The sequence below is a fragment of the Chenopodium album genome, chromosome 2 (assembly GCF_948465745.1).
Source record: "Chenopodium album chromosome 2, dcCheAlbu1.1, whole genome shotgun sequence".
In the NCBI taxonomy this organism is placed as follows: Eukaryota; Viridiplantae; Streptophyta; class Magnoliopsida; order Caryophyllales; family Amaranthaceae; genus Chenopodium; species Chenopodium album.
The window spans coordinates 11,394,075-11,411,600 of NC_137835.1; the positions used below are offsets into that span (position 1 = coordinate 11,394,075).

General features: G+C 35.1%; 1 protein-coding gene across 1 annotated transcript; it reads left to right on the forward strand.

The window, feature by feature from the left end:
* Window positions 1-12,116: 12,116 nt before the first annotated feature.
* Window positions 12,117-17,200, forward strand: LOC145583047 (putative anion transporter 3, chloroplastic). Its single transcript, XM_081640162.1, has 8 exons — window positions 12,117-12,653; window positions 14,583-14,809; window positions 15,260-15,617; window positions 15,713-15,757; window positions 15,849-15,995; window positions 16,117-16,254; window positions 16,613-16,646; window positions 16,741-17,200. The coding sequence occupies exons 1-8, from the start codon at window positions 12,231-12,233 to the stop codon at window positions 16,908-16,910; spliced, it is 1,542 nt and encodes a 513-aa protein (XP_081496288.1). The 5' UTR covers window positions 12,117-12,230; the 3' UTR covers window positions 16,911-17,200.
* Window positions 17,201-17,526: the final 326 nt, after the last annotated feature.

Consider the following 17,526-nt stretch of genomic DNA (forward strand, 5'->3'; position numbering starts at 1 on the left):
TATTTGTGCTCATGTGTTGGATGATAATAATGAGCCTATCTGGAAAGCTATTGAAATTTATGGGTGGCCGGAACAAGCAAATAAATGTCATACTTGGTCGCTAATGAACCAACTCAAAGAGGTCGATGAGTAACATACAATAATCGTGATTGCAAGTACAAATTCCCTTTAACATGCATAAAAGGTGATCAAGCAATAACAAATATAATATCAAGCAACAATAATAATCATAAATAATAAATAATCATGAACCATTATTGTAGGGAATAATTTCAAGCTTTAAATCCCACTAGCTTGAACCCCACTATGATCATACACTAAAGTACGGTGGGGTCCAAAAGGGAAGAAGATAGAGCAAAAGAGTCGCCAACAAGTTTTTTTAAGGAACTTGTAAACCGTTCACGAGGTGAAGGTTACACCCCTTAACGATCCAAGAGATCGTCAACTCCATAAGTTCATGAACCAAATAAGGGTTCGGGGATGATGGTACAAATCCAACCTAAAAGAGATTGAACCTGCCCTAATAATAGGCCTCTACTTTATTCTGATCGTATTCATGTGCGCTTTCTGATTAACATACAATCAATAGGATTAACCCTAAACCTGTTTAATCTATGTTGGTTGAATATAATGCACAAACAAATTTATTATTGGCGATCACTTGAATTTATAATCATAGTTAACCCTAAACAAGATTATTAATTATCTTATTAAGCGTGATTACAAGTACCAATTCCCTTTAAACATGCATGAAAGGTGTGATCAAGCAATAAAGAATAAATATAATCAAGCAACATAATAAATAATAATTAATAATAATTATAATCATCATAAAATTATAACAATTATAATCATTATCATGTTCATGTTAATATTAAAGCATAATAATTGCAAGATCCTAGGCATGATACTAACCAGATTAATAACAAACCCTAACATGTCACTAAGCAATAAAAATCAAATCTTTAACTCTAACATGATACTAACAATCATAAATATTAGGAAGAACATAGGAAGCATCGTAACAATCATATTTAATATTAAAGTTACCCTAGACATGATACTAGGAATATCATAATAACAATATAAACATGATGTCTACATCATAATATCAATAAATCAATTAAAGTACTTACTTTGATGCTTCGTACCTCTTTCTAATAACAAAATACACACGTTAGTAACTTCAAGGAAAAATAATAATCAAAGCAATTAAATTAAATAATTGAAAGAGAGATTTGGGACCAAACCCTCAGAAATTAAACCTTTCACGTCTAGGGCGAAGGCAACTTCGAATATGGCTAGGTGTTTCTAGATCTTGTGAATGCGGAATTTTGTATGTGAAAACAAAGTTTAGAAAAGAGAGAGAATAATCAAGAAAATCTTGATGAGAGTTGGTGATTGAAAAAGGGGAGATATGACCTCTATTTATAGGAAAAAAGAGGGTCGAAGAATTAAGAAAATAATCCAAATTCGAATCGAAATAAAACTCGTAGACAGCAGTTTTTGCGGATTTTGTTTTTATCATATCTTTTGATCCAGGAATCGGAATAAGATGAATAAGATGTCGTTAGAAAGATCTTGAAGTCTAATTTCTAACCCAATTAGAATCAGATTAAAATATGTTGTAGAATAAAAGATATGAACGAAATAGTGAGACGGTGTCAGTTTTGGATAGAGTTTGATATCTTATTCATATCTTTTCCGTTATAGCTCGGAATCATTATTATAATATATCATTGGAAAGATAATTTCAAGATATATCCAACCATATAAAATTTGGTTAAAAAATATGAGGCACGAAAATAATATCTGACTGTCTTTGAACATGTTTAAATCCGAATAGAATTAGGACTTTAAAAAAAGGAAAGTTTTATAAAAAAGGAAAGTTTATATTTAAATCAAATTCCTTAATCTTATCTTTTCAAAAAAGGATAATTAAGATATTTTAGAAACTTATAGAAGATTCTAATCAATCCTATTTAGTTTAGGAATAGGATTAAACCTTTGGACCCTCCTCATGATCATTGGGTCGTAGGTAAAATCCGGTTTGGGCTTAGTTTAGTATTTTGGCCATAACTTCCTCATTATCCATCGGAATTGTTCTTATAATATATCGTTGGAAAGGTCTTTTCAAACCCCATCCAACTACATCACTATTGGACCCATATCATGAACCAACCAAACTGGATTGACTGTTTTCTTAAAATAAAGTTTTCAAAATCAGGGAGAAGAGAAAAGAAATAAAACTTTCCGCCACACTAGACCTTTCCACACTTCGCTTCATTCGAGTATGACGTGAAAGGTACTCATTACCGGGTTTGGTTTTGGGGAGACACAAATAGGTGTCTACAATTATTATAACAAATTATAATGACCATGAACAATAACGAATATCATAATCATAGCAATCATAGTTAATAATAATCATAACAATCATAATTATAATAATATTCATGTTAAAGCATAAAAGCAAGATCCTAGGCATGATACTAACAAGATTAATAACAAACCCTAGCATGTCACTAAGCAATAAAAATCAAATCTTTAACCCTAACATGATACTAACAATCATAAATATTAGGAAGAGAATAAAAAACATCATAGCAATCATATTTGATATCAAAATTACCCTAGACATGACACTAGGAATCATAATAACAACATAAACATGATTTCTACATCATAATATCAATAAATCAATTAAAGTACTTACTTTGATGCTTCGTACCTCTTTCTAATAACAAAATACACGCGTTAGTAACTTCAAGGAAAATAATAATCAAACAATTAAATTAAATAATTGAAAGAGAGATTTGGGACCAAACCCTCAGAAATTAAACCTTTCACGTCTAGGGCGAAGGCAACTTCGAATATGGCTAGGTGTTTCTAGATCTTGTGAATGCGGAATTTTGTATGAAAACAATTGAATGAAAGAATGCTAAAGTATTAATGATTGTTGATGAAAGCTTGCGAATGAATAGAATTGGTGAATGGAAACGGAGTTTTTGATACGATATTTATAGAGAAAATCAGCCAAAAAAGATAATTTATCAAAACAGAGTCCGACGCTCAGGAAACAAGGTTGGCGCCAACCCTGGCTAGCTGGCGCCAGGCACCAGTGGCTAGCGCCTGACGCCAATGGCTAGCGCTTGGCGCCAAGCCTGGTTCCAGGCGCCAAGGCCTGGGGTTGGACGCCAGTCTTGATTTTAACGCGTTTTCGAAAATCCGATAAGTTTATCGTACTAGAGGATAAAATAATATAATTCCTTCGAAAATGCTATTTGATTTTGATTAAAACTCTGAAAAGTCAACAAAGTCAACTTATCAATGCTAATTGAATTAGGAATGAAAAGAACCTTCTAGAAGAATCTAGAAGACTAAAACCATTCCTAATTGCATCAGGAATGATAAATCATATTAGGCCCTCCCCTAGATCATTGGGCCGCACATAAAGCTCAAACCGGGCCCAGTTTAGTAAATTGGCCATAACTTCCTCAATATTCATCGGAATTGGGCTTATAATATATCGTTGGAAAGGTCTTTGCAAGACCCATCCAACTACACTATTATTGGACCCATATCATGGACCAACCAAACTGGATTGGCTATTTTCTTAAAAATAAAGTTTTCCAAAACAGAGAGAAGAGAAAAGAAATAAAAACTTTCCGCAACACTAGACCTTTCCACACTTTCGTTTCATTCGATTATGATTCGACGTGAAAGGTACTCATCACTGGGTTTGGTTTTGGGGAGACACAAATGGGTGTCTACAAAACCCGATCATGCTCCGATAATTGTATCAACCGAGGCTAGAAGTCAAGATGAGTGGGGTGGTTCGGCTTTCAAGTTTGAGCAGTTTTGGTTGTCTAATGAGGGTTGCGGTGGGGTTGTTAGTGACACATGGGTGGAGGCAGCTGGGTTGAGTATTCGACACAAAATTTCTTTCTCTGGTGAGAGGCTTGCTAGTTGGGATGCGTTAACTTTTGGAAACATCAAAAAGAAAATCAAGAAGGCTGAGAAGGCGCTGAAGATCCTAAAGGAGGGTGCTATGGATGGTGAGAAATTAGAGCAATGCCATGCCATTTCTACAGAGCTTGATTCGTTATATTTACTGGAGGAGTCATATTGGTTTGCTCGTGCTCGGGCAAATGAGTTACGCGATGGAGATAAAAATACAAAATATTTCCATCACAAGGCGAGTCAACGAAAGGCAAAAAATCGGATTGTTGGGTTATTTGATGACAACGGTGTGTGGAAAAATAAAATAGTTGACATCGAAAAACTGATAGCTGCTTATTTTGCCAAGCTCTTTGCTATAAGTTCTCCTACTGGATTTCAGGATGCGATGGAAGGACTGGACACTTTGGTGACAGATGAGATGAATTCATTCCTGGATAGAGAACCTACGGGGGAAGAAGTGAAGCAGGCTTTGTTTCAGATGCACCCTAATAAGGCTCCGGGACCTGACGGTATGCACGCTTTATTTTTTCAGAAATTTTGGCATGTTGTTGGGTCAGACATTATTTCTTATGTTCAGAAATGGTGGAATGGGAATGTGGATTTGGCTGAAATAAATAACACTTGCATTGTACTCATTCCGAAATGTGATAAGCCAACGTTGATTTCGGAATTTAGACCTATAAGTTGTTGCAATGTTATTTATAAAATCATCTCTAAGGTGTTGGCAAATAAATTGAAAAAATTTCTAGGGGATATAATTTCTCCGAATCAGAGTGCTTTTTTCTCGCAGAGGCTCATCACTGATAATGCCATTGTGGCGTTTGAAATTTTTCATGCTATGAAGAGAGGTGGTGAAGGGAAGGATGGCAATGTTGCGCTAAAACTTGATATGAGCAAAGCATATGATAGGGTGGAATAGGTATTTTTGGAACAGGTCATGATCAGATTGAGTTTCTCGAATATGTGGGTTCATCGTATTATGGTTTGTCTTAAGAGTGTATCTTTCCCTTTTAAGATAAACGGGAAGATTTCGGGGTCTGTGATCCCATCTAGAGGATTACGCCAAGGTGATCCCATTTCTCCGTACTTATTTCTGCTATGTGCGGATGCTTTTTCGACACTAATCTCAAAGGCGGCCAATGGTAACTTGATTCATGGTACAAGAATTTGTAGGAGTGCTCCCAGGGTGTCTCATTTATTTTTTGCAGATGATAGTATACTTTTTGCTAAAGCAAGTGTGCAAGAATGCTCGGTTATAGCTGATATACACTAGTAGAATAAACGTAATGGGAAGCCCCAAATGGCAAGCGATTATGCAATTCCGCTTCCAAAATTATAAATGGCAAGCGGTTTGGGTTGAACCGCTTGCATAATTGCAAATGGCAAGCAGTTTGGGCTGAACCACTTGCAAAAGCCCAAATGGCAAGCGGTTTGTACCGTGAACCGCTTGCCTTTTAAAAAAAAAACCCTACCCATTTTAAATACCAACTCACGCAGTCACGCCCCTTATTTTCCACTCTTATCACTCCAGCCGCTCTCTCTCCTCCTCTCTCTCTCCTCTCTTTCTCAGTTCTCACTCTCCTCTCTCAATCTCTTTTGTTCTCACTCCTCCCTCCATTTCTCACTCCCTTCATTTCACTCTCCTCTCTCAATCTCCATTTCTCATTCTCCTCGACCAAAACCCACATAAATTTCGAACAAATTCGACCAAAACCCATATAATTTCGACTAAAATTCCGAGCAGCTTTGGAGCAAAATTTCGAGCAATTTTTGAGCAAATTCTTGCAAATCGTGTGGGTTTTCAAGTTTTTTAGGTCAAATTCAACCATGAAAAACTCTAGATCTAGTGTTTTCATGGTCGAATTTGACCTTTAAAACCAAATTTTCAAGTCAAAATTGGTGTTTTGCTTGGGTGGGTTGCGGGTTAGGGACGGTGGAGGTGTGGGGTGGTGGGTGGGTACGGGCTGGCTGGAGATGTGGGTTTTTTTGGGTGGGTTGCAAAGGGTGGAGGTGTGGGGTGGTGGGTGGGTTACGGTTTGGGTGGAGATGTGGGTTTTGTTTGGGGGGGTTGTGGGTTACGGAGGGTGGAGGTGTGGGGTGGTGGCTAGGTACGGGGTGGGTCAGGGTCAGGGCTTCTGGTGTTAGTGAGGGTCGTGGTGGGTGGTGGTGGTGATATTTGTGGGGGTCATGGCGTGGATCGTGGTGGGTCGGTGGTGTTGGTGGTCGTGGGTGGTGTTGGTGGTCGTGTTGGTGTTTTTTTTTTTAAAGTATTTTTTTTATTTATTTTTATATAGAGCTAATTTTATTAGTTGTATTAATTTTATTGTTGTATTAATTTTTTTTTTTGATGTAAATGTAATATTACAACAAATAATTAATAAAAATATTAATGTTTTTACATATATTTGGTTTGTGTATCAATTTATGTGAAAAAAACAAAAATTTTTTTTTTTTTTTTTTTTTATTTTGTATACCCACAATGGGCAGCGATTTGGCGCCAAAACCGCTGCCCTTTCTCTAGTAATGGCAAGCGGTTCTGAACCGCTTGCCATTTAAATGGCTAATGGCCAGCCCCCTAAGCGCATGCGGTTCAAAACCACTTGCCATTAGGGGGTTTGAACCGCTTGCCATTACGTTTATTCTACTAGTGATAATCAACAAATATGAGAGAGCTTCGGGTCAGAACGTCAATCTAAGCAAAACTGAAGTTGTTTTCAGCAAAAATATAGATCAAAATCGAAGGCAAGAAATTATTCAGATTTTGGGTGTTAGGGAGGTGGAACGACATGAGAAGTATCTAGGCCTGCCCACTATAATTGGTAGATCGAAAAAAGCAATTTTTGCAGGTTTGAAAGAGAGACTGTGGAAGAAATTGCAGGGATGGAAAGAGAAGTTGTTATCAAGACCCGGAAAGGAGGTGCTTATAAAAGCGGTAGCCCAGGCGATCCCTACATATATGATGAGTATATTTAAAATTCCCGATGGTTTTATTGATGTAATTCATTCCATGGTTGCAAGATTTTGGTGGGGCTCTACGGAATCTACGAAAAAGATGCATTGGCAACGATGGGAGAGCTTATGTCAACCTAAAGCTATGGGTGGATTGGGCTTTAGGGACTTGAGATGCTTTAATCAAGCGTTATTGGCAAAGCAATTGTGGAGACTTCACCATAACCCGGGAACCCTTATTCACACAATTTTGAAGGCGAAGTATTTCAAGAATTGTGAAGTTCTTAAGGCTACTTGTGGCTACGACCCAAGCTATGCTTGGAGGAGTATGTGGGGCGCAAGAGGGGTATTACTTGAGGGTCTTAAGTGGAGAGTAGGGAATGGAAGTGCTATAAATGTATGGGATGAAGCGTGGTTGCCAGGAAACTCTTCGGCTATTGTCCCGACTCCAATTGCAAATAGTGATATGAGCCTAAGAGTGTGTGATTTAATTGATCACAATTGTGGTGAATGGGATATGAGCATTATCTCAAGTAATTTTAATAGTGATGATGCTGCAAAAATTCTCAAGATTCCATTGTCCTCAAGTTGCCCCGTGGATAAAATGTTTTGGTGGCCATCTAAGGATGGAGCTTACTCGGTGAGGTTGGGGTATTGGCTTTGCAAGAAGATTCCGGCTGTTATGCAAGGAGTGGATATGAATGATGTATGGAAGCTGATTTGGTCGATGAAATGTCCCTCAAAATTGCATCACTTCTTGTGGAGGGCATGTAAGGGCTTTCTCGCGGTTAAAGAAAGATTGTCCTATCGCCACATTGTAACCGATAAGAGCTGCAGTATCTGTAATGCACCTGAAGAGTCCATTATACACACCACTTTCGAGTGTAAGGCAGCAAAATAAATATGGGCTGCTAGCCCGCTAGCATCCAAGGTGAGTGTTGCCCCTGCAAATAGCTTTGTTGAGCGTTTTGTATGGTGTTCGAAGAATGTTTCAAAGGAGGAGTTACTCTCTATTGCTACCCTTGCGTGGGCATCTTGGCATTGTAGAAATAAAACTATTTTCGAGCAAGGTAATTTTTGTGCTGTTGATGTTGCGCGTGGATGGGTAAACTATGTGAAGGAGAGTGCCGAATATGCTGTTAAAACTGCTCGTGTTTCAGCTCCTATTGCTAACAATGCTACGAACTCATGGCGGTGCCCTGCTGCTGGGTTGGTTAAGGTAAACTGTGATGCATATGTGGGTGTGAGAACAGGTCTGGGCGTGGTGATTCGTAGTGAGCTGGGTGTGATTTTGGCAGCTGCTGTGCGTATAGTTGGAGCTGGATGGGATGTTGATAATGCTGAGGCAACAGCTTGCAGGTACGGTTTGCAAGTGGCGATGAGATTGGGTTTTGATAAGGTGCACCTCGAGTCCGATGCAGCAAGCGTGGTGTCTGCTGTAATGTCAAATGCTAAGGGCTTCTCCCCTATTTATCTTTTGTATGATGACATCTCTAAGATGGCTTCTAGCTTTAGTTCTTTTTGCTTCTCTCATATTAAGCATGCATGTAATACTCTAGCCCATAGTGTTGCACGATGGAATACTATGAGTTGTAATGAACGTGTTTCTCTTGGTCCTTTCCCCCAAAGCCTGACAACTTTGGCGGAAATTGATCTACTCTAATGGTAATCTGCAGCTGTGTTTCAAAAAAAAAAAAATAAAAAATAAATAAAAAATAATAAATAAATAATAATAATAAATAATCAATAAATAATCAAAGATCACTAATCCGTAGTTAAACATCACTAATTAATAAGTTCAATTCAGTTCAGTTCAGTTCAGTTCAGTTCAGTTCAGTTCAACTCAGTTCAGTTCAGTCAATGAGAACAGGCTCTAAGTCATTAGTGTAATTAGACAGGAATTTATTTATGATAGCATGATGCATGTACAATATGGAAAGGGAATGATATCAACAACTTTTGTTAGATCTCGTTCACTTTACTTTATTTTTGTTGAACTAAACTTAATTTTATATTTTTGCTGAACTTAAATTATTTTTACTGAACTTAAATTATTTTTACTGAATTGAAATTAATTTTGCTGAACTGAAATTAATTTTGCTGATTCTTTATTATGTTTCTTCTTTAGAGTTACTGATTTTTACTGAATTGAAATTATTTTTAGTGAAATAAAATTAATTTTACTGAACTAAAATCAATTTTATTGAACTGAAATTATTTTTATTGAAATGAACTTATTTTTACTAAACTGAAATTATTTTTTCTGAATATTATTTTTTTAAGGTGAACTGAACAAATGTACATCACTATTAAGTACTCCTTATTAAGTACTCCGTATTAAGTGTTAAGTTTATACAAAAAAAAAAAAGTTAGACTAGAGTTATATTTAGACCTTAAGTAAAACTTTTTCTAGATTAGATCATATAAAAAAAGTTCATATCATAAAGAAAATGTATTTAAATTTTAAAACATATGTTATTGTTATATGTCCAATTTTTATTGCTACATATATATAATTTCGTAATGTAAGAAATTATGAAAATTATATATTTGGAAAATATACATTAATATTAATATAAAAAACTCCATTTGATACATTTTTTTTTTTATTTTTTTAATGGATTAACATATAACGTCAGATATTAGTAACTTTAAACCATAAGTTTTCCCTAAAAAAACATAAATTTTGTTGTTATATACGTCCTCCGCTATAAATTAGATGACAAATCATGACATACATTTTTTTTAATGTTTGCTAAGGCAAAAGTTCAACCGAAAATATATTTGATAATATTATTGTAAAAAAAAATACTAAAAGTTGAATTTTAATTAAGTATACATTAAAATGAACTTATTTTTATTGAAATGAACTTATTTTTTACTAAACTGAAATTATTTTTTCTGAATATTTTTTTTTAAGGTGAATAGAACAAATGTACATCACTATTAACTACTCCGTATTAACTGTTAAGTTTATATATAAAAAAAAAGTTAGACTAGAGTTATATTTAGACCTTAAATAAAACTTATTCTAGATTAGATCATATAAAAAAAGTTCATATAATAAAGAAAATGTATTTAAGCTTTAAAACATATGTTATTGTTATGTGTCCAATTTTTATTGCTACATATATATAATTTCGTAATGTAAGAAATTATGATAATTATATATTTGGAAAATATACATTAATATTAATATAAAAAACTCCATTTGATACATTTTTTTTATGGATTAACATACATATAACGTCAGATATTAGTAACTTTAAACCATAAGTTTTCCTAAAAAAAATATAAATTTTGTTGTTATTACCGAAAATATATTTGATAATATTATTGTAAAAAAAAATACTAAAAATTGAATTTTAATTAAGTATACATTAAAATGAATTTAACAAGATTCTACATGAGCATTGTCAAAACGGTTTGACAGTTCGGGTTCGGTTCGGTTTGAAATCGGTTCGGTATTAAATCGGGTCGGTTTGAAATCGGTTTAAGTGTCTCGCGGGTCGGTTTCAGTTCGGTTTAAATAGTTATCGGTTCGATTCGGTTTCGGTTTATTCTTGAGCGGTTTTAATTCGGTTCGGGTTGTAAACGGTTCGGTGCAGCCGGGTTGCAGTTTGTTAATGGTTCGGTGTAAACGGTTTTTATACCGGCTCAAACAGTTTTGGGTTGGAAACGGTTTCGAGTTAGAAACGGTTCGGTTCTTTTTCGGTTCAGTTTTATTTTGGTTCGGTTTGTTAACGGGTTTGCCTTTTATACGATTTAACGTTATTCGGACCAGTTCCATTTCACGTTTACTAAATTATGGTTCGGAACGGTTTTTTATTTCAAAAAGTCAGTTTTTAATCGGGTCGTTTGGATTCGGGCAGTTAAACGATTTTGGTTTGAAGTTTCATAGTACTTGCTAACCTTTTGCTGGTTAACAAGTTTTATATCAAGCCGAGACTTCATCACTTCATATTTAGGCATTAGGCATTATATTATATACAAATTCTCATCAATTTCAAAAATACATATCATGTTATTTCAAGTTTAGTCATACTGATCTTACTAGTTTATTACAAAGTAACGTAGATTATAAAAGTTTAGTGTATTAATGTATTATTATTGTTTTACTATCACATTATTAGCTGCTTCTTATTCAATCAACTAATTGATGTGTCATAATCATGATTTGATGAGTTATTGTGACGTCGAAATTACAGTTTGATTTATAGACGGTTCGGTTTGTAAGTGGTTCGATTTATAAACGGTTCGGTGCAAACGGGTTGCAGTTTGTTAACGGTTCGGTGTAAACGGTTTTTACCTCAATTCAAATGATTTCGGGTTGGAAACAGCAGTTTCGGGTTAGAAACGGTTCGGTTCTTTTTCGGTTCGGTTTGATTTCAGTTCGGTTTAGAACTGGTTCGGTTCTTATACGGTTTGACATTATTCGAATCGGTTTGGTTTCGGGTTTACTTAAATACGGTTCGGGTCGGTTTTCGGTTTTAAAAAATCGGTTTTTAATCGGTTCGGTTCTCATTTGGGTCGGTCGGTTTCGGGCAGTTAAACGGTTTCGGTTTGAAATTTGACAACACTATACATGGCTAATAATGTCAAAAATCAAAATGTGTTATCTAATTTGGAACCGAAGAAGGAGATATTATTGAGTCATAAATATTACTCTGTAAAGAATGATAGATATTATATTTAGGATAATATTTGTCTTAGATTAGGATTATATTTAGGATAATATTTGTCTTAGATTAGGATAATATTGTATATATTTTTGATATACTTCGTATCCTTATCATAATAGGATTACGACCCTTGTAAACCAGTATATAACCACTATATATATTCTTCAATGGTACACACTCCAATCTGAGGAGTTTTCCCGAAATCTAACAAAGACAGACGACATCTATTTAAATGAGAGTATTATACTTTTATAATTTTAATTACTAGATTATCTTACAATTTACATACTTATGGTTGAAGTTTTTGCACATTGATTGATTTGATTGACAAACAATTTTTTTTTTCCTAAGGAAATGATTGACATTTGACAAACATATTTGATCGAAATAATGCAAGTAACATGCGACATAAGACGCACAAATACACAATGTTTCGTGGGAAATTCCTTAAAAAAAAAAAAAAAAAAAAAAAAAAAAAAAGATTTTGTCGAGTAGAAATCACCAAGCTAATCAAATTTGGCTTATCCCAAAAAGACAACCATGAACCATCTACTTCTCAAGCTTTCCTCCCAAATCAAACTTAATTACTTCTCACCATTGTTTATTAATCAATGACCTCATAAAAAAACAATAAAAATGGCAGGAATAATTTCATCATATTCATACAACACTCATCACAAACTTCGACTACAACCATGTTATCATCCATCATCACAAACGTTACGCCGGCAAAACATGAATCCAATAAAAACTTTAACCAAAACCCGAATGATGAAAATCGCGGAAGAAAGATGTGGAATGAGATTTATGGCGGTAATGGGTGATAAAAATAATGGTAGAGTAAGGCGGAGATGGGCGGAAGCGGTGAAGTGTATGGCGGCGGAGGGAGGAGGAGTGAGTGGTGCACCATTAGTGGTGGAGAAGTATAGATATACGGTGGTTTGTTTGGTGGCGTTTGTTATGTGTCTTTGTAATGCGGATAGGACTGTAATGTCGGTTGCTATTGTTCCTTTGGCTCATACTAATGGTTGGTCCACTTCTTTTGTTGGAATTATTCAGGTAACATTATAATTTAAGGTTATTTCTCATCAATTATTGGGTTAATTTAGTTTTTGGCTTCAGGGTTTTGTTATTGGGGAATTCATATTTTGGGAATGTTGTTATTTTGGTTTCATGTTGTTTGATATTTTATTGTGTTAATTGTTTCATGTTGTTTGATATTTTATTGTGTTAATTAGTACAAGTATATAGTATATGAATTGCCCTACTTGTTTTGAGGATAGTTTGATCACATACAAGTTTAATCAAGTTGCGTTTATACTACATATACACAATTGACAAGCTATGAAAGCCTAATTACAGAAATATTGTCGGTTAACCAATGAGATCTTTGCGTAGTGGTTAAGACTGAGTGCCTACATACAATAGGTTGCAGGTGTAAATCCCTCTAGCTAGATTGACATTTTCAACACAAATAAACTTATTTTTCAACCCATGTTATTTGTTTAATACAAAGTACAAAGTATAATAATATTAGTTAGAACAATTGAGGACTTCTAGGTTCCAGGTTGTGGCCATGTGGGTTATTCTTGAAGCCTTTGGGTTGTGAGTTAGGGAGTATAAACTAGTCACCTCCCTTAATTTTTTTTTACCAATAAGGGACATTTATTCTTGGAAAACACATGGGATACTATAATGATGATTATAATTATATTAGTAGAAACAAAACAATTTTGTACATATAAATTAATAAATACATTGTGGAAGCATAATCTTTCGAAATAACACATGTAAGTGTTCCATATTGATAAAAAAATGAAGATGTTAAACACTTGATAAAGTTAAGGGGTTACTCCTCTTATTACCAAATGGTTTTTGGATAAAACTTACTAAAACCCGTGAAACGGACTCTCTCTTGGTGACAGGTGTGTATGCCCGTATATAACAATTAACATGGTATTAGAGCCAGGTGTACGATTAGGATGACCATAATATACTCATGTCACTTGTGAGGAGTGTTCCTATATTGATATAAGATAAGGGAGTTATTGCCATATGATTTTTGAATGGAACCTCCTTGGACTTATGAAGTGGACTCTTTCTCTCGTATTGGTGATGGGCGTGGCCCTGTATTGGACTTATGAAGTGGACTCCCTCCCTTGGTAACCGGTGTAGACCCGTATTTGGCATATTGTGTTCCGATCCACATATTATCAAATAGTTGATGCAATATTGCAGTATTTGATTCAAGGAACTCCACATTCTTGATGTATGGTTCCACAAATTTTCATATTCCCAAAGTGTTGATCTGTTGTATGGTTGATATTTTCTACCAAATTTCTTTACATACTACCTCCGTTACATGTTATGTGCAACGATTTGACATAAAGCAGAGAGGTAAAATGTCTAATCGTTGCATATAAGACATAACCTGTAACGGAGGTAGTAATTATTTATGGTAGCCTCCTTGTTACCTCCACAATACCACATGAGTATAAAGGAATAACTTATACTTGCTTGAATAAATGAGCCTTGAACTTGCAGCCTTTGGGTTGTGAGTTAGGGAGTAAATTGCTACCCTTCTTCCCAGGCCATTGTTTATCTTCACTATGACTTAACAGAATTCTTGCCTGCAATGAAGTATAGATTGTGTTCGAGTTTGAATTAACGCCTACAATTTCATAAGATAATGTTACTCGTCTACTTTTATATACCTTAAATTAATTTAGGGAAAACCCCCATCAACTTGCTTAATAATCTGGTTTCTTGGTCTATAATGAGCTTAGGCTAGATACATATGCATGTCTACATTTATAAACATGTTAGATACGGAGTTTAAGGAGTATTTACTGATTCATGTGACTAGCCATTGACTCTGCTAATCATGCTAGATAAACAGATGATCAAATTATGCATTACTAAGGGAGTAAGGACATGCAGATGCTATATCTGAATGTATCCATTTCATATAATTTGTTTTGCTTTCAGTCATCATTTCTATGGGGCTATATAATATCCTCTGTAATTGGTGGAGCAATAGCAGACAGATTAGGAGGAGCACGAGTAATGGCATGGGGTGCTGGATTGTGGTCCTTGGCCACTCTTCTTACTCCATGGGCAGCCAACCACTCTGCTGCCACCCTCTTGGTTGTTCGTGCTATTTTCGGCCTGGCAGAAGGAGTAGCTTTCCCTTCCATGAACATCCTCCTATCAAGGTAATTCCTTCTTTATCAACGGCCATTATCTTTATATGTGCATAAGTCTTATTTTAAAATTATGCACATCAGTTAAGAGGAATTTTCAACTTAGAAGTTTGTAGTTGTGTCTGCTCCCCACATTGTTTATTGTTCCAATTTCCAAATCTACTTGTTTTACTTTCATGATAAAAGGAAATTATTTTGGCTCAATTAGCAAATAAAGTACAGTGATGGCAAATTTCTTCTGATAATGAAGAAAGACTAGAACAACAGAAGATTTTGGTACTAGTTTGTATACATTCCCAACTAACAAGACATGATGATAATAGTTTAAAGTTCTATTTTAGGCTATCAAGCTTATGCATTATTCATAGCAGTCACTTTCTATTTTTTTTTCAGAGAAAAAAAAATTAAGTTAAAATGAAGTAAAAGAAGACAGGTTGCTTTGATTACCTTTACTTTGATTAGGTGGTTTCCAATCCATGAGCGTGCACGAGCTGTGGGAATCTCCATGGCAGGATTTCAACTTGGAAATGTAGTAGGCTTGTGCCTTACTCCAATTTTAATGTCAGTAGTTGGAATATCAGGACCTTTTGTGCTGTTTTCTTCTCTTGGACTACTTTGGCTGGTGGCATGGACTTATGGAGTTGGAAGTGATCCTAGAAAAAGCCGTTTTGTCAGCAAGTTAGAGGTCCAAGTTATCGAAGCTGGGAAGGCCGTTGATTCTTCTAACAGCAATGGCAAAAACCATCGTCTTCCATTAGGCCTTCTCTTATCAAAAAAGCCTTTTTGGGCAATCCTTCTTGCCAATATTATCAATAATTGGGTAGGATTATATTATTATACTTCAAAAGGTCTACAAAATTGAGGAGCTTACAATCTGATCGAATAATTAATGCCATATATTTCTTGGTTTATCAGGGATATTTTGTTCTTCTTTCGTGGATGCCTATTTATTTCAATACTGTAAGTATCATGTACAGTACATGCTGCTCCCTTTGTTATTCAAAGGCATCCATTCAACTTTCATTGACGGGTTTTAGGCTGTGGAATGCAGGTGCTAAATGTGAACCTAAGAGAAGCGGCATGGTTTAGTGCTATTCCATGGGGAGTGATGGCAGTATCGAGCTTTGTTGCTGGCTCAGCATCTGATTATCTAACCAAAGCTGGCTATTCTTTGGTATTTGTTCGCAAAATGATGCAGGTAATTTGTCCCTTTGAGTACTTCCCTCTGCATTCTTCTGTTTACAGATCATGAATTTCTGCTTTTCAATTGTTAGGCATATATCTGTTTTCAATTGATCATGTAGTTATGATGTTTGCAGTCTATAGGATTTATCGGACCTGGATTATCATTACTTTGCCTAAATTATGTCAAGACTCCGGGAATTGCATCTGTCATTCTTACAGTTGCTCTGAGCTTGAGTTCTTTCAGTCAAGCTGGGTATTTCCTCAATGTACAAGTAATGACCCCTTATCTCTTCTTTTCACACCTAAGTTTTCTTTCTAAGTCAGTCTATACTATCTTAATGGCTGTCAGCTAAGTCGATTAAAAATAAGATATTTGAGCCTCAGAGAGTATAAAGTTTGGTCTCGTGTTAAAAGTGATCCCTTCACATATTGCTGAGATGGTGGTATAAACCTGTATTCTAATGTTAATTTGGCTCGAGGTAATATTGTCTTAAAATTGGGTCTTATAGTAAGTTATGGTCATGTTTTAACATGCTCTCTCTAGAGTGAGAGTACACCTACTCAACAATTGGTGTCTGGCATGGAATTGCATTAAACTGTCCTGAAAATCTCACAAAATTTGTTGTGCAGGATATTGCTCCATATTCAACAGGGCTTGTTCATGGTACATTATTGATCTCTTTCTATATATATTTATATACGAGTAGCATATAAGAGCATATTATAGGATACTGATTAGCCCAAATTCTTATCAACAGGTATTACAAATGGAGCAGGGACATTGGCTGCAATAATCAGCACCATTGGTGCAGGCTACTTTGTGGAATGGCTTGGATCTTTCAAAGCATTTTTGACCTTGACAGCAATGCTTTATTTTGCTGCGACCATCTTTTATAATCTTTACGCCACTGCAGAACGAGTGGTTTGATATCCGAGCTAACCGAGATCATAAATTGTACAGATATGTTAAACTCAATTTCTCAATGTTGTAATTTTTTTTCCTCCCAGTCTGATGTAGTTATTCAGCCTAATTATTCGAAAATGTGTATTTGTAACTCGAAAAACCATACAGAGTACAAAAATAGAACATCTTGTTTCTTTTACTACCTCCATTTTCGAAAGTTCTCAACATTTTTGGATTTTCTTAGCGTTGTTTGCTGAATAATCCTTGCATACTGGCTTATCTAGCTTTGTTCATTGAACCTTCTTGATTACAGTTTTTTTTTTTTTTTTAGAATTTTGTTTTATTGAGACATGAGAGGTTGTGCATTAATGAACCTTTATTCATGATTTGGCATGATTTTGGCCTCAATTTATGCTTGATCTGCTTAGAGATTGACAGCTTGAAAATATCGTGTAAAAGATCATCGAATTGTATTGATTGTAATGATATATTTTGTTGATTAGTAATGTGCATAAAGACATCAATTATGTTGTGTAGTATGAATCTTTCAAAATTGTAATTTCATGTATTGACAATGATATAATCATGTCGCCACATACCATCCACATTGTACATCGACCACATGTCAGTAAACTATGGT

Excerpts from the sequence above, each read along its gene's own strand:
- LOC145583047 (XM_081640162.1), top strand. The coding sequence starts at position 12,231 with ATGGCAGGAATAATTTCATCATATTCATACAACACTCATCACAAACTT. Across the intron at positions 15,618-15,712 it reads CCAATATTATCAATAATTGG|GGATATTTTGTTCTTCTTTC; the intron begins GTAGGATTATAT and ends TTGGTTTATCAG. Across the intron at positions 16,647-16,740 it reads TTCAACAGGGCTTGTTCATG|GTATTACAAATGGAGCAGGG; the intron begins GTACATTATTGA and ends TCTTATCAACAG.